The sequence below is a fragment of the Lepidochelys kempii genome, chromosome 1, assembly GCF_965140265.1.
Source record: "Lepidochelys kempii isolate rLepKem1 chromosome 1, rLepKem1.hap2, whole genome shotgun sequence".
Lineage (NCBI taxonomy): Eukaryota > Metazoa > Chordata > Testudines > Cheloniidae > Lepidochelys > Lepidochelys kempii.
In genome coordinates, this window is record NC_133256.1 from 285,645,286 (window position 1) to 285,669,637 (window position 24,352).

Genomic DNA, 24,352 nt, shown 5'->3' on the forward strand with positions numbered 1-24,352 from the left:
ATGAGAAAACTGATGCACAGAGAATGTAAGGCCATGTGTACACTGGGGAAACTTAAAAAAATAATCCTGCAAGTTCAATTGAACTCATGTTAGCAATAGTGAAACCCTACTATAGACAAGGCTCCTGCAACCAGACATTTTTTCACCACCATTTTAGTTAAGCCAGTTGAAAGCTAATGCTAATTGAAGCATTGGTAAAAATGGGCATTCAGCTGTGGGAACCTTATCTAAATGGGGCTCCCACCATCACTTCCACTAATTCAGCTGAATTTGTGTTAGAACCATTGGAGATTTGTTGTTGTTTTGTTGTTTGTTGTAAATTTCTCCAATATAAAAATTACTTTAGTGACTTGCTCAAGGCATACAGCAAGACTGCGGCAGAACCAGGAACAGAATCCATATTTAATTCTCGCTCTTCTGTTCAATTAAACAATGATTCCATTTAATAACATTTGGAATCATCATAAGAAATGAAAGCTTAAAATGGTCTCAGAAAAGTGACAGGTCTGTCCCAGTCTAACCCAGTAATGGAATTTCATGTGTTTATAACAAAATGTTAAGTCTTGAAGAGCAACAGATTTTAAACTGATGAAAGGAAATACTTTTTACACAACGCATAATTAACTTCTAGAACTCACTGACAGAAGACATCATGGATGTCTGGGCCCAGATCTTCAAAGGGAGGTAGGTGCCTAAATAACTGAGGATTTGGGTTCACATGCTTAGTAGGATTCAAAAAGGTTTAGACATATATGGATAAAGAGAATTCAAATTAATTAGTAAGGATAAAGAAAGTATAAAGGAGATAAATTCTCATTTTTCAGGGCATAAGACAATCACTACCTGACAAGGATTAGAAAGAAACTTCCTCTCTCTGAGCAGGTTAGTTCACAATTGTCCACTATGGAGTTTCTTGCACATTCCTCTGAAGTATCTGGTACGGAACACTCCTGGAGACAAGATATGAGACTAGATGGAGCACTGGTCTGATACTGTTTGGCAGTGCCTATAAATGTATCATGCTATTGCTACTTTTGAAGGAGTTAATAAGTATTATTTAATACTAAACAGCAGAAACTAAAGTGTTCGCAATGGTAGGAAATTATTTGCCCAAACCCCTAATATAGACAAGGGTTCAGAGACTAAAATTTAGTTCTTAGGTAGCACTGTGACTTCTGAGTTTAGGGTTACTGCATTCTCCCTTGCTGTGACCCTACATTAAAAAATACAGTGTCATGTTGTTTAGCTTTTATTTAAAGAGGGGAGTTGCAGGAAGATGGGATGGAGAGGGGGATAGGAGAGGGTTGATTGCTTGCAGTAGGTGCTGAGAGCAAGTGGATTGAATTGTCTGTAGAAAAAAGAAAGGAGGGGTGCATTTGGAGCGGGTTGGTTCAGTCTTCCTCCTGTTTTCTCTCCCACTTGATAGTTTCTCCTTAGATCCCTTCCTTCTCCTCACTTCATACTAGCTATGAAGTGGAACAAGATCTGAGAGTGCAACTCAGTGCAGACCCACTCTCTCTCACACACAGCAAATTTAAGGGTATTTTCTTTGAATGCCTTTGATCAGATAAATCACAATTCAGCAAAAGCTGCTGTATCTCACAAAAACGTAAAGATGCCAGACATGATATAACAACTGTGAATAACACGGGAAGTACACCATCGCATTAACACTCATGTACTGTACTGTCTATCAAAGGTACTCCAAAGAAAATGAAGAAGTGAAAGTGTTAATAATTTGTTAGTTTTGCCTCAGTGACCTTTTAACATTACACGCTCAATTTATTGTTATTTCTGGTGTAAATTATTAGGGGTGTCCATGAAATGAACAAGCTGTCAATATTTGTTATTTTCAAAGGTTTAATAGGACCCCCTAAAAACCTAGCATCCTAGCCAGAAAAGATTGTCAGTTTATGGCCTCTCCCACAAAATATTAACTGAGAAAATACTGGGAAAGTACTGTGTTAACTGCAGTATAAATATACACTCGTGGCATTCATATAATAGGAATATACCAATACAAATTTTCTGACATGAAAAAAGATTCCATAATTTCAAATCTAACCCAGTTTACTGAATCATGAAGAGAACATTAGGGAAACGTAAACATATATTTGGAGCCTAAACTATAGTTATCAAAGTTCAATATAGTTCAATGTCTACTACAGTACAAAATATTGTTAATAGAATTTCATTGATGAACAGTAATGGGTTTAAGATTTTGCAGGGTTCCGTATGCAAATGAGTAATATTAGGCAAATGGGTACACAGCTGCATTTTTATGAAAGAAAGCGAATGTTTTTCATAAGCAATAACCTATGAATTCCTGGCTGTCTTGCAAAGTCAGACTCCACTGACTTCAGCAGAGCTACACCCTCATGACACCAGTGTAAATAAGAGCAGAACCAAGCCCTTGATTCACAACGGTTCCTTCTACAGTAGCCTGTTGGGTATTGTAGGCTTTGTCTAGAGCAGAATAAGAAGTGTGTTGTTAGCACATCTGCGGTGTCTACCATGGTCAAAGTGTAACGGAGACAAGATAAAATATAAACTCATGCTACAGTGGACACATTAAAGTCTAGGCTTCAGCTACCTGCACTTTACCTTGACCAGTGTCGCCCATGTGAAGGTAGTGTGTCTTCTCGACACTAGACTTAAAGCATATTAGCACAAATTAGCTAATGGTGTTCACATCACACCTTTAAACCCTAGTCTAGACAAGACCTTACAGATAAGTGTCATCTGGAGCTTGTTTTTGCTGTTCCTGATGTTTTTTATTGCCATGAGCAGGTGGACTTATGTTATTTCTTTCGGTGCACAAGTAAGCACTGTTAATAGCATTTTGGATGTTCTCAAATAACATAGGCTGAAATCCTGGCCCTATTGAAGTCAAGGGGAGTTTAGCCATTGTCTTCACTGGGACCAGGATCCACCCCCGCCCCCCCAGGGTCCTCATTTATTTTGTTAAGCTGCGAGATTGACCTTGAAAGATCATTATGATGTATTACTTTGGTGCAGATGGTAAAGCTGTTACCTTGGCTGGCTGGATGCCCACCACTTTCTCTTCAAAATCAAACATTCTCTCCCACTTGCAATCATGAGGCTCCTGGGGACAGCCCTGCAAACAATTACAGTGTAAACAGTTGAGACAGACCCGCTGAGTTAGTGTCTACCTGTGCGCCCTGACAAACCATCTTTGCCTTGCTGGACCCCTAAGGACTATAACAAAAGGAGAAGTTAAAGGGGAACAGACAGTGAGTGTACCAAAGGTGGTGTCATACTCACCAGAAATAAAACTCCTCGTGAATGAGATCCATTAATCGATCTAAGAATTTTAGTAGAAGTAACATATTCCACACCACGTGGAAAATATATTGGGTGGGCATAGGGGGCATGTTAGTCCTTTATTCCTGCTTACATTGATTTTGCACAGACTCAGTCAATCCTGAAGACAGATGTGCCTGGTGAGAGGAAGCACCAGCAGTGAAATTCTGGCCCCATTGAAGTCAAAATCAAATGCTTATTTGACATTAATGGGGCCAGGCTTTCCCCTTGGTATGGAGCCAATGAGTAAATTGAATAATCCCATGTAGCCTCACACACACTACCATCTCATAGCTCCGGAGCAGTAACTGTATGCCGAGAGAGGGCCTAGTGGGACCTTGGCCACCTGGGAGTTACAGAGGACAAGAGCCCAGAGGCAAACTGCAATCCAAAGGGATGCTGTCCTCTCCCCAGAAAATATTTCATTAAGGAGCTTTCAGCTGACACAGAAGTGTCTTGGAGCCAGTCAGTCTCTCTCCAGCAATCAGACAAAGCACCCTGCCCTTCCTGCTGGCACAGAGGGGAGCCACTGCTTTCTCTGATGTCTCTTAGTGCTTTGTGTCAGCTGGATGACTGTCTTCACTCCAGCTCCCCACCTGCCTTCTGCTGGGGTGAATCACACAGAGACAGAAGGAGCCTCTCTGGTACCACATTCTATATGTCAGCTTCTTGCACTGGCGTAGCAGTTCCCCTGTGTGGGTGTTCTAGGGCAATAAAGACATTGTCATGATGGACAACACCACTACCGGCTAAAAGCATAATGTTTATCAAGGCACCAAAGTCTGCACCAGTGACTAGAAAATGAAGCATATTTTGTTAAAAGGGCATCACATATCAAAGTGTCTCTTCATGTGGAGTTACAGTATCCTAGCAATTAATCTGTTGAGGCAGCAGGCTTTATCCTGCATACAGAGTGCATTTGTGATCCTCTGACATATTTACCATATGACTGCTGGAGATAAAGCAGCCTACTTTAAAGTATATTCTACAACCCACAGTGAGTGCTGCTAAGCACAGCGGTATCTCTTTTACTGGAATTACTGTTAATTATTTCAATCCCTCTCACTGAAGAAACTACTAGACTTCATGGCAGGTCTTTACATATTCATTTTAAAGAGTCAGTGGACAGCTTAATTATACACCTATCCTATGTTAATTTGTTTAAGAGTTCTATAAAGCCGGTAATTCCAATGGCAAGTGACTGTATGTAAAAAAAAACAAATGTTTTATTCAGAGAAAAATCAATATTGCTGTTGTTCTCTGCTATTGCAATTTGCCCAAAATTTTAGTAATTTATTTTTCTTTTCAATGAGAAAACTCTTTCAGGTTTCTCAAACCTCTGATACTTAAAAACCCACTGGCCTTGTTTAAACTGGGATGAATTTGGACATTATTATTATGGATTATTTGTATTATATTCACAGCTCAAGACTCAGTCCAAGATTGGGGCCCCACTGCACTCTGTACAAACACAGAGTAAGAATTTGTTCCTGCCCCAGAGAACTTAAGAGGAAGACAGCAGAAGGAGAAATGACTTACCCAAGATCACAACAGCTGGCCTATGGCAGAGCCAGGAAGAGATCATAGCTCTTCAGGGCCCCAGTTCAGTGCCCTAGGCACTGGGCCACAGCGCCTCTCTTACCTCCCGCATTGGTAACAATAGTGACCATGCTAGTATGGGCTCAGGCATTTTTACCACTGTGTTGTCTAGATTTGGTCAGAGCAGGTTAGAGCACTTGATGGTAAAATCCCCATGACCTGTACACTAGTGATGCTATTACAAGTCGAGCTGCCCTTAGGGCAGTGCAATAGTAAGAGGATTACCCATACGAGACCTCTGTGGGACTTCTCTGATTTATAAGCTCATGAGAAAGGAAGTGCTTACACTGAGCACTCCAGGGTATCATTGCAATTATAACAGCTGAGGAGATCTATCGAGGGATATCAGAGAATGGTCAAAGTGATAGAGTTAAAATATTCATTGCAAATGTGAAATAATTTATATACTTAGCAAAATCCATCCTTTCTATTTACTCTTTCAGGAGTATCATGTGTATAAATAGAATTCTTGATTCCTATCCGGCCACTGACACCTTATAAAAATAGCTGAGTGTGATACTGAGGTGTAAATACCTTAAGCAAAGTATTACCTGATGTTGCATTCATTTGAATTAACGTTCCCTAAAAATAAGACTACAGGTTTTTAATTGGCTACAAGGTATTCTGTTGGTGATAACTGAGACATTTATTTCAGACTTTAGATACAAAGGCAAAAGTATTTATGTGTTTATATTATGATGTCGTGTCACACTGCAGAGGGCAGTAGTTTGCAGGTCCTTGTTCCCTATTGTGGGATTTTGAGAGTTTACTATAAAACTTGGTTTAACCTAATAAAATTTTGACCACCCTTGTGTCTTACCATGGAATCTGGTATTCACATATCAGAGACGAGAAAACTAAAGGAAAAACCCTTGCAGAAATTTCACCTTCTCTCGCTTGCAAATTTGAGGGCATAGATAAATCAGTACAGATACTATTTGCATACCATCCAGAAACAAAGCCCATGTTCAGCATCCTTACATGGGCTCAGCACTGTTTTCATTGAATGTGTGGCGCCTTCACCCTTATTCAGGCAAAACACACATTGAAGCCCCAAGCTTTGTCCCTCGCTCATTGAAAGCTGAAGGCATTTCCTAACATTGTATTAAAAATGCTTTTGGCGAACTTCTATAACAAGTCCTTGGTGGGAACAGGGTCAGATGGATCGTCATGGTGCTGTGATTGCTTTCACATCCCTGCTATAGTGTGTGAGCTTTTCGTGAGCACCTGAAATCTGTTGTTAATGACATGAGTATGAAACACTGATCTAAATCTAAAACAGAAAAGCTGTATCCAAATACAAAGATATTTTAAAATTTTCATAATGGGGCTAAAATCATGAAGGGTCTATGCTTGCTTCTGGTGGAGAGACCCCCAACTGTGGTAAGGTCACTAGGTAGGGATTTTGGAGTGGTACAAGCTCCCATGAACCAGGAAGGCCTTAGGGGACCATCCCAGCCTAAAATGTGAGTAGTAATGTCTGGGAAAGGGTATGGTCAACTTGGTCAGAGGATGCACTGAATCATTGTATCCCCTCAGCAGCCTCGGCTAGCAAGGTTCCTGCAGAGCTCTTTTTGCCTCCCTCAGGTATGGAGGAGCAGGGTGGGGGGAGGATACCCCTAAGGGAGAGCAATACAGCAAACACCTCCTGTCTTTGGGATGAATCCTCCCTGGATATAGCAAATCTCAGTGGTAGAGGGAGATGTACTTTACAGCTCTCCGTGGCCGTTTCAGTGGATCTGCACTATGGAAACTTTATTTTATTTCTGCCTCCAAAATTATAAAGTTCCGAGTCTGTGTCTTCTGAAAAACTGCACAAAGCTAATGGAGCAGTATCAAGCTGCTCATCTCATTATATGAAAATACTGGAGCACGCCCTGGAAAACCATCTGACACCACCTGTCCCTTATTAGTTATTTAAGTAGTGTCACTTGTGCTCAGTGCTTAATTTGTAATGACAGAGGTGTCGGGGCTCAAGCAATTAGAAGCTGTGGCTCAAGCACTTTTTTACATTCATAACTGATGCAACAAGCCCAGAGGTCCTGGAGCTATGAACTGCCAACCCTAGAGGTGCTGGGTCTCAGACCTGGCAAGCCCTGGCACAAATTAAGCACTGCTTGTGCTCAAAGGATCTACTAAAGGGCCTGTTTCTCAAGCAAACTTAGGCGTAAGTAATTATTATAAACAGTGATCTTATAATATCCTCATTGGTAGGAGCTCTCCTATGAAAAGCAGTCACTCTAATAGGATCGGGCAGTATGTTTTTTCCATGCCAGACCATTAAGTGTTAAAATGCTTTATTATATTTCACCATAGCCCACTGCCTGCCCACAAAACACACACACCGTACAGTAATGTCTTTTGTGTTTTGACATCTAAGTGTCTTCTATCTGCTATTGTCGAAGAGGAAAAAGCAGATGATGATCCCAAATCATTTCCTTCAGAGACAAGCTGAATTAACAAAACATGCTCCTGAATCACTTTGTACCTAATGATGGGACTCAAACAAGAAAAATCTCTTATCAGAAAATATAGCTTTCCCCACTGGTCTACACAGCATCTTATTTCTCTCTCCCTCTGCTCTATTTTATTTCACTTTGCAATCATCTTGCTTCATTCATTTTGTGAAAGATTCTATGAAGAATCATGGAGCACTGAATGGCATCCTCCTTGTCTCATTGTCTGTCACGTTTCACAGCTTCCTGTTAACACCATGATTCCTGAAAGACAGAGTTCATCTGACCTTTGGAATGGGGAGAGAAGCTCCAATCATGCAAAGATTTAACTTCATCGCCATGAGTCAATCCATTGAAAGCAGTGGAACGACTCATGGGAGTAATACAAAACATGTTCATAAGACTGCAGGATTGAGGCAAGACTCATCCTCTTTTCTGAATCTCAGAGGAAAATGCTTCCCTCTTATTTGTTCCATTTGTGGGGACAGAAGGAAAGTGGTGAAAGGTTTTGGTGCCATCCAAACCATTAGAGAGACTCTTCATTCAACTCAAAGGGGTCTTTTGGATGGCAAGTGGAGTTATAATTATAGACTAGAAAAGAGCAAGATCAGCAGCTGCTGTTGCTTGCGTCTGTTCCCTGCTGTAACTGACAGCAGTGAGGGACTTGGCAAAAACAGACTTCCAGAAGTGGAAAGACATTTTAACCCCTGTGCTTGTCAGTCCACTCCTCCAGGATAGTAAGCAAACCCCCAATAGCCTATGTTCCTACGGTGAAGAAGGAGCAAAGACACTATTTCATAACTGAAGGCTTCTTCACTGGGGACATTTGAGGAAAAGAAAGGGTCTGGGATTTTCCTTCATGTTTGGGCTGCCACATCAGAATAGCAGGTTAGTGTACACAGAACGTGCTTAATGGTTTGTTTTTTTAATTGAACTTAATCTGTACCTTTGAATCCCTCTCTCCACTATAATATAAAGGAGGAAATAAAATGATAGAAAATTGATGGTTAATTTTGCATGTAGGCGATATTTATTTGTATATACTGTAATATATCTACAATGTTATTAATTGCCATCCTTTTCTATGATGGTTTCTATTTTAATTGTAATGCTTCCAATCCTGAAGTCCGGACCTGGACAAAACTCCCATTAACTTTGGGAGTAATGTTAATAGAACAACAATATTCTTTTATTTTTAGGCACCAATGCCAAAGGACTTCTGGTTGCCTTAGCAAAAATAAAATAAAATATAAGTCACAGTAACAGAGTAAATTCCAGAGAGGTAACCAATACTGAAGGGAAGGAAAAGCAGGATTACAGGTATGGGTCAAATTCTCTGTTGATGTAAATTGGTGCAGCTGCAGTGATATCAATGGAACAGTGCCAATTTACACCAGAAGAGAATTTTGCCCTATATCTGCTAATGAGGTAAATAATAATAAAATATCTGTATAAGATATTATATAGCACCAATCACCATAGTATCTAGTGCCTAGTATCTGCAAGAGCAAAGCCATGAACCATGAATTTCGGTCTTGTTTATACCATGTCTTCCCATTGCTATGTATTGTATTTTATATATTAAAAAAGTATAATGGAGACTATGAACATGTTCCCAGAGAAAAACACAAGTATAGTGCCAAATCTGTGCTTCTTGTGTTGTGAAACATTTATTTCCATATGAAGCGAAAGAAAATAGATATACTGCGATCATTCGCTCACCACTAGTCTAAAAACAATTATACTTAGTTTTACTAATACAAAAATAATGTGGTAGTGCTTTTTAGATAATATTCCTGAATTTATCCCTGCAGTATAAATCCTCCTGGGGGTACTCCTAGTTTCAGTCCCAGCTAGGGCTATACGTGTGCTAACTTGGCTTTCACAATTCCAATAGAATTTCACTGGAGTTCCCAGTAGAAAGATTTGTTGCCTCATTCATACCAGATCTCTCCTCATTATAACCACTTGGTGAAGTCACCTGTTTCGTTAGGAACTAGAATCGAGGCTGTCGACTTTTAATCTACACTCCCCATGCTGACCCCAGGCATTCCGGCATGCAAGATGTCACCTCTGCCCACTGATCAGCCAGGATGTGACCCCTTAGTTGCACTTATCAAACTTCAATCGAAAAACGGATGTGGAAAAAAATATCAGCAATAGCACATCTATCATTTAGAAGCCAAGGAATAATAACCATATATTCCCGGATTTTACAAACTGCCAGGCCATTCTCCACACAAATCAGAACTCTCAGGAGAGACCATCGGTCAGAAATGGAATTCTTATGGGTGTCCTTTCCCCTTGTTTACTCCCCCTATGAATAAAAGAAGAAATTAGCAATTTTAAAGCTAAATTTTCATGACTTATTTTTATGCTCAGCATCAGAGGCCTAGCCAAGTTGTCCACTATAAGGCAGCACTCATGGTTTGATAGTTTCTCTTTTAAATTAAAGTAAATAGCCTACAGTGGCATAAAGAAAAACATGCAAGAGTGACATTTATGCTAGAGCAATGCAAATGACTTTATACAATCATTAACTGCTACTGGGTCTTATCCACTTCCTTCCTAAAATGCTGTGCAAAGTTTTCCTCTCCATATCTGTACTTGTCACCAATATCCATAGGTGCATAAACAACAAAAAGAGCTATACAACACTTTGACAAAGTCAATAAGAAAACATTCTTACCACCACCAAATATAAGTGTAACCCTTCTGCCCGTCAGAGTTGGCAGCAACAAGGGCCGGGTTCAGTATCTAGGGGTTCCATTCCAATAACACAATGCAAAACCGGATCAAGCCCCTACCCAGTGACCTGGGACAAATATATACCACCCCCCACTGGGCACCTCTAAGAAGCAATACTTCCCCTCTCGCAAGCACAGAGTCAGAATGTAGCAAAAGCCTTTTTTTTTTCCACTGAATGCATCCGATGAAGTGGGCTGTAGCTCACGAAAGCTTATGCTCAAATAAATTTCTTCGTCTCTAAGGTGCCACAAGTACTCCTTTTCTTTTTTAGAGAGAAATAATGCGGTATTATGTTAGGGAAACACCACCAAAAGGATTCATACCACAACCCATGAGCAAAACCCATCCCAAGCAAATTGGGCCATGTCCTTTCCCTTTGGTTCTTGAGTCCAGCAACCCAAAAGTCACTCAAGGACCCAAAAGTCCAACAACCCAAAAGTCTCTGTCTCTGGTCAGTGCAGCCCCAGAGTTCGAGAGTTTAGCTGCAGAGTTTTACCTCCCAACCTGGATGGAAATGGCAGGGTTAAGGGGCACCTTATGTGGTCCAAAGCAGATTGCACCACCTCTCCATGGGCCCCTGCTCCGCTCTACCAGCTGTCCCACGAATCGCTCTGCTCTGCCAGCCCCCACACATGAGCTGCTCCAGCCGTCCTGCAAACTGTTCCGCTTCACCAGCCACTCCGCTCTGCCAGCTGTCCCATGAGCTGCTCCAGCCGTCCCACAAACTGCTCCACAATATATCTTCAGGCTCCCCCACTACTTAACACAACACTCTGTGATTTCAGCGCTTAGTAATTTTAGCTCTTTCATGATTTCAGCTTGTAGTAGGGGAGCCTCAGTGCTGGTGCACCATTGGCTCAAAGTGAATTCAGCTCAGCAGCCTGTAACTAAACTCCTAATAGAATCAAAATTAGCTCTGACATTCCACAGTGGAGGAAGAAGGAGGTGCAATTGGCATGTAGAGCCCTCACCAGGGGCCCATACCACCAGGTAGTAATACCGGTCCCCAGCCTCTCTCAATTCACTGAGTTTTGGAATCCATGGGGGGAGGAATAGCTCAGTGGTTTGAGCATTGGCCTGCTAAACCCAGGGTTGTGAGTTCAATCCTTGAGGGGGCCATTTAGGGATCTGGGGCAAAAATTGGGGATTGGTCCTGCTTTGAGCAGGGGGTTCTACTAGATGACCTCCAGAGGTCTCTTCCATCCCTGATATTCTATGTCCCTTGCCTAGCAAGTACTATTTAGTCAATGGTGAGTCCCTTCATCATTACAAAAGGCCAAGTACAGTTCCACTGTCCTTGATTCACATAATCAGGATAATAACAATTTATTCTTCCTCCCCAATAACAGAGAAACTGGGGATCCCACAGCAGCCAAAGTGACCATTTGGGCAGCTATGGGCTCATGCTAGGCGAGGTGGGTGTACCTATGCAAATGAGATCATCCCCTGAAGTTCTTTGCCACAACTCACCACCAGATGTCAGGGTGGAGCTCATCCTGCCTCTGCTTACATCAGCTAAATTCCTAGTCCTCCACTCAGCCTGCTAGGGTTGCCAATTTTGGCAGGACATATTCCTGGAGGTTTTATCACATGACATAATCTTTAATTAAAGATTAATCTTTAATTCCTGGAGACTCCAGCACAATCCTGGAGGGTTGGGAAACCTACAGTGTGCTCTGGTGCAGACCTGAGAAAACAGCTAGTCTTGGACTATAACCTAGCTTGGGCACTGCACTGCTGGAGTAGAAGAAGGCATGAGGACCCACTAACGAGAATGTCCTACCACCAGCCACTCAAATATCAGGAAAAAGAACAAGGAGTACTTGTGGCACCTTAGAGACTAACAAATTTATTTGGGCATAAGATTTTGTGGGCTAAACCCCACTTCATCAGATGCATGCAGTGGAAAATACAGTAGGAAGATATATGTATACAGAGAACATGAAAAAATGGGTGTTGCCATACCAACTCTAAGGAAACTAATCAATTAAGGTGGGCTATTATCAGCAGGAGAAAAAAAAACTTTTGTAGTGATAATCAGGATGACCCATTTCCAACAGTTGACAAGAAGGTGTGAGTAACAGTAGGGGGAAAAATAGCATGGGGAAATACTTTTTACTTTGTGTAATGACCCATCCACTCCCAGTCTTTATTCAAGCCTAATTTAGTGGTGTCCAGTTTGCAAATTAATTCCAGTTCTGCAGTTTCGTGTTGGAGTCTGTTTTTGAAGTTTTTTTGTTGAAGAATTGCCACTTTTAGGTCTGTAGTTGAGTGACCAGGGAGGTTGAGGTTTTTCAAAATTTGCAATTTTGTTCAATCTTTTGTTCAAAATTTCAACAGAAAAAAAACAGAAGAGACATAAAATGGGAGAGGCAGTCCCTAGATCACATTGGGATGTATAGATCATACCAGAGCTGGCTGAAAATGGGCAGGGAAATGCATGATTTTGTTCTTCTGTTTTTTTTCTGTTGAAATTTTGAACAAAAAAATTCAACAAAATTGCAAATTTTGAAAAATGTCATGCAGTCCTAGTCAGTCACTTGAACCAAGGCTCAGAGCAAGTGGGACGCTGGTAGAATCTTTGAAGAATAGGTGTTGTATGCTCCAGGTAGCGGACGCTGCCAAGCAGGTAGGCAGGAAGGCACATCTGCCCCAGCTGGAGCTTCTGGGTGGTCAACCCCACATAGATAGCATTGCAGTAATCCCATCTGCAGGTCACAAAGACATGGCTAACTATAGCTATATATGGGACTATTAAAGTTAAGATACACTCTAAAACAGTCAATTTCCTGCTTGTTTTTACTTTTCTAGAAACAACCTGCCAAGACAATGACAGTCACTTACTCCAGTAAAGTAGCAAATGCCACCTTCTTTGGATTTCACAGATTACTCCTCAGGTGGAAAGGCAGCATCTACAAATTGCTGTACAGGGAATTTATTGCCTTTGCTAGTCTTTACACAGCAATAAGTGTGTTGTACAGGTACATCCATTTCCATGTGACATATTCATGTCTCCTTCTTAACAAGAATCAAATGCTATGTAAAGGGGACAGTCTCACACTTCAAATCCTTTGGCTGATGACTGACTTTGTACTAAAAAACATAACCTTTTGCTTAGACCTTTTTTAATGTCCTTTATTTATATCTCACATGATTTTTGGAATGTTAAATTACTGTTGAACCATCATCTTCCAGTGATTCTAATCTCAGCCACCTGCTAGCTGATGATTGTTGTGTATATGTCATGTTCCAAAAACGTTATGCCATATAAACATCTGCAGGACTACTATGTCATTACATGGTTTTTGCCACTCTAACTCTGCCCTGACTAAATGACCTGTTTTGAACGGCGAAGTCTAGACATATTGTCATACTTATCCATCTATGTCATCACCAGTTAATAGATGGCAATTTAATAGGAAATGCTGAAAGGTGATTATCTTATGGTCCAGTTATGTAGTCCTTTCTCAGGAAATGGAAAGTTGAGTTTTGCCTGAGTAAGGACTGCAATAAGAGCCCATAGTTTTTAAGAGCCCAATCTCGCAAGGTGCCAAGCATCTACTCAGTAGAAATTGGAGGCACTCAAGTTGGGATCCATTAAGAGACGTAGGTATTGCAATGCTGAGTGCCATGGCACCTAACTTTTAGGCACCTAGAAAATCCAGGAGCACCACTCTGATCCACAAAGCCGAGTTAGGCGACCAGGATCCCTATACAATAAATGGAGAGAGATAGGTGCTTAAGAATGTGATCCACAAAAGCTCATACACTAGGCCAGGAGCTGCATGAGCTAGCCAATGGGAAATGCTGATAAAAGGGGTGTGTGCTAAGTCCTGCTTATCTCCTGAAGGTAGGCACCTAGTCTAGGGTGCAGGGAAGTGCCTATCTCTGCTTAGCAATTCACAAATGGGCATCTGCCCCCTGCAGTCAGACAGCTTAGGTGCCTAACTTAAGGCATTTCTTGAAGGGAATGAGTGAGGCACCTGCCTCACTCTACACAAAACAGCTGAAGAAGGAGTTGGTGATGCTGCCGCACCCCTGAGTGACACAGTAATGCCGTCCTAACCCCAGGCATAGACAGCTTCTCCCATTGACATACCTCTCTGGGAGGTGGAGTACCTCCACGACAGGAGACGCTCTCCCCTTGTCATAGGTAGTGTCTTCATTAACCACTACAGCAGCGCAGCTTCACCACTGCAGCGTTGTAAGTGTGGACAAGCCCTAAGTCTGGGATTTAGGCACCTAAGTGCTTTTGTGGATCCCTCCCTCACTACCTCAGAGGAGAGACTCAACAGCAGCACCTTGCAGGATCAGTGTGTAAGTCAGGGTGACATTTATTCCTGTGCAAAAGGCCAGCACAAGACCTATGTGACACTTCAGTCCCAATTAATTCCTCAAGTGTGACTTAAGTGGGGTGTATGTCTCATGCTAGTCCTCTGCGCATGGTGAATTTCACCTCAGTGAAGACAAGATTTCTAATGGAATGAAGACTTTCACTGATAAAATAAGTGGGAGACTTCAAATTATTTTTCAGTCCCTCTTTAGAAATATAATTGGAGCTCAACATTTTTCTTTTTGGCGTAAAACAAGTTCTTTGGACTTACTTTGTCTATGTGGGCGATCACTAATCTGCCAAGATATACAGGCATACAGAAAGGTATAGTTGGTAGCAAGACTAAATCACTGGCATGTAAAGAAACAACAACAACAAAAACCTTCAATTAAAAAAAATCTATTCTTACTTTAAATCGGTAAATAAAAACTCTCCCCTTTATTCAGTGTACACTGTGGAAAGCATTCTATACGAACAGCAGATTTTATTTTACAAATGTAAAACAACCCCAAATATTTGCCATGTATATCTTTTATATGGGATAAAATAACTGTAAGATTTTATATATAAATAAAATAATTGCTTGTGTTTAAGAATGTTGTATTTCCTTAGCTATCATTTTCTGTGGGAATCAGTCACTGTACTCCATTCTTTTTTTCTGACATACGGCTTATAGTTGCCCTAGTTTAAATATATTTGATTTTTTTGTGCATTTTAACTTATCGCCAAGAAAAATTTCTTAGTAGTAAATGAGATATACCTCCTGATGTGGAAAGAGTAGAGTTTTCACATAACAGCAAGTAGAGATTTATGCCCCTTTCCAGTTTCAGAAGATCTGATCAGATCACTTTTATTAAGTAGTCCAGTTGAAAAATGGGAGAAAAATGCATTTGCTGAAGTAGTTTGCACCAAGACCATTGATTTGTATTAGGTGGCATACTACTGGTGAATAGCACAAGTGGATTTTGTCACTTCAGTAATGAGAAACATTTTATGACTAGTGAATAATATTCCTCCACCCATCAGCTGCCTTACTACATGCTACAAATATTAACACCCTAAATGTTCATCAATTTAATTCCTTAAAGATTCATCTGTGCACATTAGCCAAGATCACTCCTAGTTTCAGTTATCTCGTTATTTATGCTTAATTGTCTTCACTTTATATCCGAGGTGTGCAGCGGTATTACAAAGGGATATATACATTTTATTTTTGCTACAGATTTTTTCTTACAGGAAGCCAAAAACGGTTCTTTGAAAAATTATCAATTTACTGTGACAAATATGCTGAACAAATCCCAGTCACCTTTGTGCTTGGTAAGTACAGCGTACCTGTGGAAAGAATCCACAAAGCTGCCTCCATTAGGATGTCACAAACGGCAATGCATGGAAGTATTTCAGAGCTGAAAGGCATGTTGGAAATCTGTCTCACAATAAAACCACTGCCATCCAGTAAGGTTGCCTTAAAGTCAAATTGCTTTTGTCAAGTCAACACCACATGTGCTTGAATTATCACTTTACTATTGGAAGATTTAAGTTTTTATTCACTAACTATGTTTGTTTAAATAACTATCTGAGCCTGATCCTGTGAAGTGAGTACCCTTCACTCCCATTTCAGTGAATGGGAGTTGGGGGTGCTCAACATCTTGCATGAGGCACTTAGGACCTTGCAGGATTTGGCCTTTGGAATGTAATAGCTACTTAATAATAGGCTTTAACTGTATCATATTGTGCATATTTTATAACAATTATTCTGGCAAATGAAGTTACCTTACAACCTAGATAACATGCTACAGAATGAACTAAAACTCAACATTAGAGGACCTGAGTGTGTGTCAGTTTTTCAGCAAGAACAGTGATGCTGATATACTTTTTTAACATGCAGGATTCTACGTTACTTTGGTGGTGAACCGCTGGTGGAACCAGTTTGTGAATCTGCCCTGGCCAGACAGACTTATGTTCTTGATCTCTAGCAGCATTCAGGGAAGAGATGAATACGGGCGCTTACTTAGGAGGACTCTAATGCGTTATGTGAATTTAACTTCCCTGATCATCTTCCGCTCAGTGAGCACAGCTGTATACAAAAGATTTCCAACCATGGATCATGTGGTAGAAGCAGGTATTGTCAATTTCCTTTCCCCAATAAGTTCTTCCCTTTCTCTTACAGATGGGGATGTTGGAGATCTGCCTTGTATTTTCTTCTCTTTAATCCCTTATCCCTGTCAGATCACCCCATGTCAAATCTACCCACTGGCAGAGAAGGATTAGATAAAATGCCCTTAAGAGTCCAGCATTGCTAAATTCTTTATCTAGGTCCATTTTAGAAGAAGGTGAGGCCCTTATGACTGAGCATGCTACATCTCCTCTGCACTCAGCCTTTCTCAGACAGGGGAGTGAGAGGATGACAGAGTGAATTTAAAAAAAATGTTTTTTTTAATTTAAATTAAATATGAGTTTATTTTTAAAACAACCCAATTTGAAATTCTGACAAACTATGTTAAGGCCTAAACTTACTATAATCTAAAAAAATCATTAAATTAAATGAATAATATTAAATATTACATGCTTGCTGCCAAAGTTTCAAAGAAAGTCAAACCACTGAAGTGGTGGAAGTCACTGGCTAAGCACCTGGAACCAAAGTTTGTTGAATTGCTAAAGCTTTTGACAGCTTCATTTCAGTTTATTCAACTAGTATAGTTGATTAACTAGTTCATTCAACATTAAGGAACCAGTTGGGAGTCAAAATAGAAGGAAAGCTTGATTTTCTTTTCCAATCTATGACTAAAAATGAGGTATGAGAGGAGGACATGGTGACCATAAAAAATCAGTTCATGTCACTGAATTAGTTAGTTTTAAATGCGAAATATGTTTTGATAAACCTTTTTTTCCTTATATATCCAGCACATTTAAGGCAGTTTTATTTAACTAACCAAAAAATTTTAATTTGAATATCCATCCAAATAGAGATTGACACAAATCATGAGTAAACAATCATCATCCAGTAAATAAAAAATGCATCATTCACCATTTTCTAACACAATAAAAAAATTAATAAATAAATGTGTACAGATACAGTGCATTCTCTTTAGCAAAAAGAAGTACCACATTTGTTGTAAATGCTATATTTAATTGCAAATCAACATAATTTAATGGTTACCAACCAGTGAGAACTAACCCTTCTTTAGGAAAATAACTAAAAATTCCAAACACTAAACAAGATTATGATGATGGTTTAAACCATGATTTTAGTCTGTTTGATTTAACTCAATCCATGCTGGAAGCTGAGTTTGGGAATGGTACGTGGATCCATTGCTTGGTAGCATACAACATCATTTATAAGCAAACAGGCCAACCCAATAGGTATTGTCATTTTCGTATGGTGCACGGAATAATGAGATGGCACCTTTTATCCCTTCTCTTAGGAAATACCCTTTTCTAATATTCTGGTGATTTAGTTCCCATGACCACCACTACACCTCATAAGAAATGGGTTCCCCCCACCACCCCTAAGAACATGTATTATCCCAATGTCTACCAAGGAGCATACACATGCTTCAAGGCAGAAGCTGGTTGCTAACTAAGCCAAAATAAATTCCCTTTCCAACCTCCCTGCTGCACAGTTAAGTGCATGGTGTGGTCTTATACCTTCTTCTGAAGTATTTGGATTTGGCTGTTGTCAGAGACAGGATACCAGACTAGATGTTGATTGGTCTGTTCCGACAGAGCAGTTCCTGTATTCCTTCAATCAGGGCTTTGGAGCGGAGCCTGGAGCTGGAGCGTGGAGTAGCTCCGGAGCAGTGGAGTTGCAGGTTTTTGCCTGAAGCTGGAGTGGAGCCGGAGCACAGCTCCAAAGCCCTGCCTTCAATGGTATCTTGTAAACTGTATTATTTTAGGAAACAACAGTAAGTTACTGATGTTACACTATGTTAAAATATGCTGTATATATACACATGAGAGTCTTAGAATATTTAAGAAAAAACTCCCAGCCGACTGCATTTTTCTTATTGACAGAACCAGCTCAGGTTGATGTCTTCCTTTTCCCAAAATTATGTTGAATTTTGAAATCCTTTTCCTAGCATTTTTCAACAGCAAGTTGTTTACCTGAGCCTGAGAGGTCAGTGAAGCTTTTGTCATTCTTCCTAGCCAACTACTCTTAGTACACACAGGAAAATTACAGCAATTCCTGCAAGCTAACCCACTTCTGCCTCTCTGTACTAAAGACACGCTGTTCTTAAAGATACAGTGTATGAGTACTATACATACATTGCTGTAGATTGGGAAAGAAATATATTTCTTAACAGATGGAGAAAATATTCTACCACAGTGTCCCTGAACAAGTCATGACAATATAATCAACACTATACATCTGAATATATCTTGTCCCACGAATATTTCACAGCTACAGTACTGAACACTTGAGACCAGATTCTGCTAATCTTTCTCATGTTGAGTAATACAATACTCCACAATTAGTCCCATTCATAGTTAGCTATGGCTTTATGGAACAGACTACTTGTTGATCCTGCATTCAACTTAAGCAATGGTGGCAGAATCTGACCCTTAAAGAGCATCAGTAATTATTGAAAGAAAAGGAGTACTTGTGGCACCTTAGAGACTAACCAATTTATTTGAGCATAAGCTTTCGTGAGCTACAGCTCACTTCATCGGATGCAGAGAGCTGTAGCTCACGAAAGCTTATGCTCAAATAAATTGGTTACTCTCCAAGGTGCCACAAGTACTCCTTTTCTTTTTGTGAATACAGACTAACACGGCTGTTACTCTGAAACCAGTAATTATTGAAGCCACTTATGCCAATTTTTCACCTCACTGTCAAACTGAAAATTGCTAAAGCAAAAATATTGCTACACATTTGCTTTTCCTGTAAATGTATTTCATACATTAATAGATTAGATTTTAAGACCAGAAGGGACCATTATGATCATCTTCTCTGACCTCCTACATACAACAGGCCATAGAATCTCATCCAGTGATTCCTGCCTCAAGTCCACAACTTCTGTTTGAGCTCTAGAGTACCTTTTAGAAAGATCTAAAGACTGCAAGTGATGGAGAATCCTCCATGTTCCTAAGTAATTTGTTCTAATGCTTAGTCACCCTCACTGATAACAGTGTGCACCTTCTTTCTAGTCTGAATTTGTCTAACTTCAGCTTCCAGCCATTGGCTCACATTATGCCTTTTTCTGCTCAAGTAAAGAGCCAAAGAAATCCTTCCCCCACTGAGGTGCTTGTAAACTGCAAGTAAGTCACCTCTTAACCTTCTCTTGGATAAACTACATAGACTAAAAGAACAGGAGTCCTTGTGGCACCTTAGAGACTAACAAATTTATTTGAGCATAAGCTTTCATGGGCTACAGCCCACTTCATCAGATGCATAGAATAGAACATATAGTAAGAAGATATATATACACATACAGAGAACATGAAAAGGTGGAAGTTGCCAGACCAGCTCTAAGAGGCTAATTAATTAAGATGAGCTATTATCAGCAGGAGAAAAAAAACTTTTGTAGTGATAATCAAGATGGCCCATTTCAGACAGTTGACAAGAAGGTGTTAGGATACTTAACATGGGGAAATAGATAGACTAAGCTTCTTAAATCTCGCACAGTAAGGTGAATTTTCCAAATCTCAAATCATTCTGGTAGCTCTTTGCTGAACTCTTTCCAATTTTTCAAGATCCTTTTTGAATTGTGGACACCAAAATTGGACACAGCATTCCAGCAATGGTTTCACTAATGCCACAGACATAGGTAATATGCCCACCCTCCTCCTAGTTGATATTCCCTGCTTATGTATCCAAGGATCGCGTTTTCCCTCTTAGCTACAGCATCACTCTGGGAGCTCACGTTCAATCAGTTACCATGAGCCCTAAGTCCTTTTCCATGTCACTGCATTTCAGAATACAGCATCCCAACTTGTAAGATCTACAGTCTTTGTTCCTAGATGTATGACAAAATGCATGTTGTTCAAATGAGGGTACCTCAACAAGTGATCTAGATCACTCTGTATAACTTATCTGTACCCACCATTATTTACCAGCTTTGATTTTTATATTTTCTTCCAGAGCATTGATGAAGATATTGAATAGCTTTGGACCAAGAACAGACCCATCTAGAAACATCCCCACTGAATGATAATTCTCCATTTACAATACATATATATATATATATATATATAATTAGCTAGTTTTTAATCCATTTAATATGGGCTACAATGATTTTGTATGGATTTTGCTCATGGGTGGTGCATCACGGAGGCTGTGGGAGGCTAAGCCTCCCCAAACCTCCACTAATGCTTCCTGCTACGGCCCTGGACCGGGCAGCAGTGGGGCTCAGGGCTCCTCTGGCCAGCCAGAGCTCTGGGTGGCTCAGGTGGGTGGACCAGGGGCAGCTTGAATGGGCGGGTCAGGGCTCAGGGCAGCTCAGGCAGGCCTCCTCCAGCCATGGTGGGGGACTTAGGGCTCCTTTGGCCCCAGTGGATGAGAGTGGGGGAAGAGGTGGAGGGGAGTGGGGACAGGGCCTTGGGCAGAAGGAGTGGGGCAAGGGGATAGCCTCTCCGAATAGGAGGTTCATGTACCACCCATGAATTCCTAATTTTTCCAACAGAATGTCACACAAAACTAGGTCAAATGCCCGACGGAAGTCTATGATATCAATACAGTTACCTTTATCAACCAAACTTTTCTTCTCCTCAAAAAATTACACTGTTTATTTGAAAAAATCTATTCTCCATAATACCATGTTGATTGACATTAATTATGCTATCATCCTTTAATTCGTTACTGATTGCATCACATACACTGTTCCATGCTTTTACCCAGGATTTCTAGTGATGCCAACACTGTACTTCAAAAATACGGGACAGACCTCAGATGTCCCAGTCTTGAATTGAGCCTTTGGGGCAAGTCTCTTCTCCTCCCCATCCTTCCTAGGGCCTCTGAGGGTATGTCTACACAGCAACTAGACCCCAAGGGCTGGCCCATGCCAGTCGACTCAGGCTCACGGGGCTCAGGCTGTGGGGCTGTTTAATTGCTGTGTAAACTTCTGGGCTTGGCTTGGAGCCCGGGCTCTCCAGCTCTGGGGGCTGCAGAGACCCCAGGGCACACTAGGCCAGGCAGCCACTGCAGCTCCTATTCATGGTCCATGTGGGTGCCAGGAGCTGAGTCAGAGGCTGCAGTTGTTGATCTCTGCCTGCACCAGTGCTGTACACTGCTAAGGGGTGGGGGTTGCACGAAGGGTATGGGTTGGAGGAAGGCAACAGCAGCAGGAGGCTTCACTGCAGCCAGCAGGGGCACTATTTCAGATTTCAGTGGAGGGGCAGTTGTCAGTGGGGCTCCGGCGACAAAGGGGCAACTGGACTAAATTTGAGTGGCATTGTGACCCCGAGCAACAGGTTAAGTTGCCAACCGGTTGGAGTGCCACTCCATCCTGGATTTCAGGTGCCAGAGTGACGCTCCAGACCACTCCAGCGGAACTACTTCCCTGTTTGAAATATGGGATAAGAGGTGTCCCATACTGATTTAGTAGTAGGGGAAGGCAATTTTTGATTTAAGTAAGGGATATCCCTTATAATATGGAATATTGGCAACCCTAATATTAGGCTAACTGGCCTATAGTTACCTGGGTCATCCTGTTTACCCTTTAAAATATTGGCACAACATTAGTTTTTTTCCAGTCTTCTGGAACTGTTTCAGTGTTCCAAGATTTGCTAAGAATCAGTATTAATGGTTCATGAGCTCCTCAGCCAATTCTTTTAATACTCTTGGGTGCAAGTTACCTAGTCCTGCCAATTTAAAAATGGTTACCTTTAATAGTTGCTGTTTTACACCCTCCCTAGTTATTGATTGAACAGAAAGTATTTCCTTTATCACTGCAATGAAAATAACTAGTTCGGGACTACTTGGAGGCTTGTTTCACCATAACCTTCATCAATGATTAAACATGCTCATACTGTAGCAATCCAGTGCATTCAGCAATAAGGACAATGCTCCCTGCCATTACTGTCCCTCCAACAAACTGTTTAATCATTAATGGATATAAGCATAAATATCTTAACTTTAAAAATAATGGCTGTGGCACATAATAGTCTAGTCTCCAGTGGTCTGTAACACTTTGGTCTAATTGCGATTGTTGAGCAGTAAACTCAAACAAACAAACAATACAACCCATACTGAGCAACTCCAATCTTTCCCCAGCCATCTTTTGTAATGTGCTCATTCTAAATAAGCCCATCTTTACCTAATTAGCTTCCACATGGAGTACCTCCTTAAATTGACTCTGAAGCCTGGCTGGGAATTAAACCCCCTTCCACCGCAGCCCCAGGCTGCTGTCTGGCCTGATGTGGCCTCCTCCTAGAGACACAGAAAAATCTGTTCACCCTGTTACAAAAATATAGTGACATATTAACCCTGGGATACCTAAAATGGGGCCATTATCTTGTACACACGGACAATGTGCTAATAATCAGTTCAAGACCCTTCACCTTTCTGCCTCTGTTTCCCCCTCTATCCTTGTCTGTCTGGTCTATTTAGGTCCCAATCCTGCAAACACTTAAGCATGTGCTTAACTTGACTCCCAGTAGTAAAGTTAAACATGTGTGTGTAATTGTTTGTAAGACTGGAGTCTATGTGTTTGTATAGTCATGAGCACAATAGGGCCCCAGATAGCAGTTGGGACCTCTAAGCATTACCATCACACAAATATTATCAAATAACCACCACCCTTTTTGGATACTTACTAAGACTATTTTAGCTGCAGCATTTTGAACAGAATGGAAAGGTGAGAGCTAGAAAGCCAGGAGATTGCAATAGTCAGGATGACAAATAACTCAGGCATGAAGGAACTAAGGAACCAATCATTTCCTTCATGGCTAGTTGTTTTCTGAAACTCTTCAAATGTTTGTGGTTCACTTTTGTTTACTGTCCGTTTCTAGTAAATTTCACCTTCTGGTTCTCAGGCAGTAATACAATGTAGGGATCAGGAGGTTACAAATGCTGCAGGGGGCTGTTTTACTGGTATAAAAATGGTTTATACTTAATTAATGGAAACAATTCTATTGTTCTTAGGATTAGTAAAAGATTGTTTTCCCCAAATCTATCTTTGGGACCAGCTTTTGCCTGACAGTGGCCAGGGCCAGATCACTCCACTGCAGGGGGGAAATGTGAGGTTCCCAGACCATTAACTGAGTAGGCAGAAGTGGGAAGAGGACAGTGGAACAGGTATGGAGAGATCGCCCTCCCTAACCCAGAGTATCCACTTCCTGGGCAAAGTCCCCTTGCCTCTCAGCCAGCTCTGGGGCTACACTGCTCCCACTTCCACTATATGCACAATGCTGCTCCAGTGAAGCTATGCTGCTAGAGACAATCCTGGCTCCATCTCCTTCTGCCCCTGGAATCCCAATTCCCTTCTAACTGGTTGGGGGAGGGGTTTGTAGGTAAAGTGAACCCAGAGATTTGGGATTTCTGAGCAGAGTTCTCTTTCCCTCTCTTAACACTACTGAATAAACCAGAAGAAACAAAATCCTACAGAGAAGCATTTTAAGGGCGGTAAATCCATTCTCCATTGAACTTGGTTTACTAAACACACTTTTATTCATTATTGCCCATTCACTCCTTTGAAATTTTAGTGAAAATTTATCAGTCAGAAGCTCCTGTGACCCCAGTATCACTTTTAACAAGTTTTAAGACACCACAACAAGCAACTATTGTTGAATGATAATCTTTTGATATTATTTAGTTTCTTCTTGCCTAAAAATAGAACATTAAATCAGAGTGATTTGTGTAATACCTAGTATAGTACAACTGCACTACTGCAGCAGCAGCATATAAGAAAACAAGTTATTTTTAGACTAATGTATATTATTTGAGAGGCCTAGCTTT

General features: G+C 40.9%; 1 protein-coding gene across 1 annotated transcript in view; it reads left to right on the forward strand.

Moving 5' to 3' along the window:
• Window positions 1–12,956: 12,956 nt before the first annotated feature.
• The window catches only part of BEST3 (bestrophin 3), a 28,923-nt gene continuing 17,527 nt past the window's right edge, over window positions 12,957–24,352 (forward strand). The window contains exons 1-3 of the mRNA XM_073339454.1: window positions 12,957–13,108; window positions 15,683–15,777; window positions 16,346–16,579. Coding sequence (XP_073195555.1) covers window positions 12,957–13,108; window positions 15,683–15,777; window positions 16,346–16,579 — 481 coding nt within the window. The remainder of the gene's footprint in view (window positions 13,109–15,682; window positions 15,778–16,345; window positions 16,580–24,352) is intronic.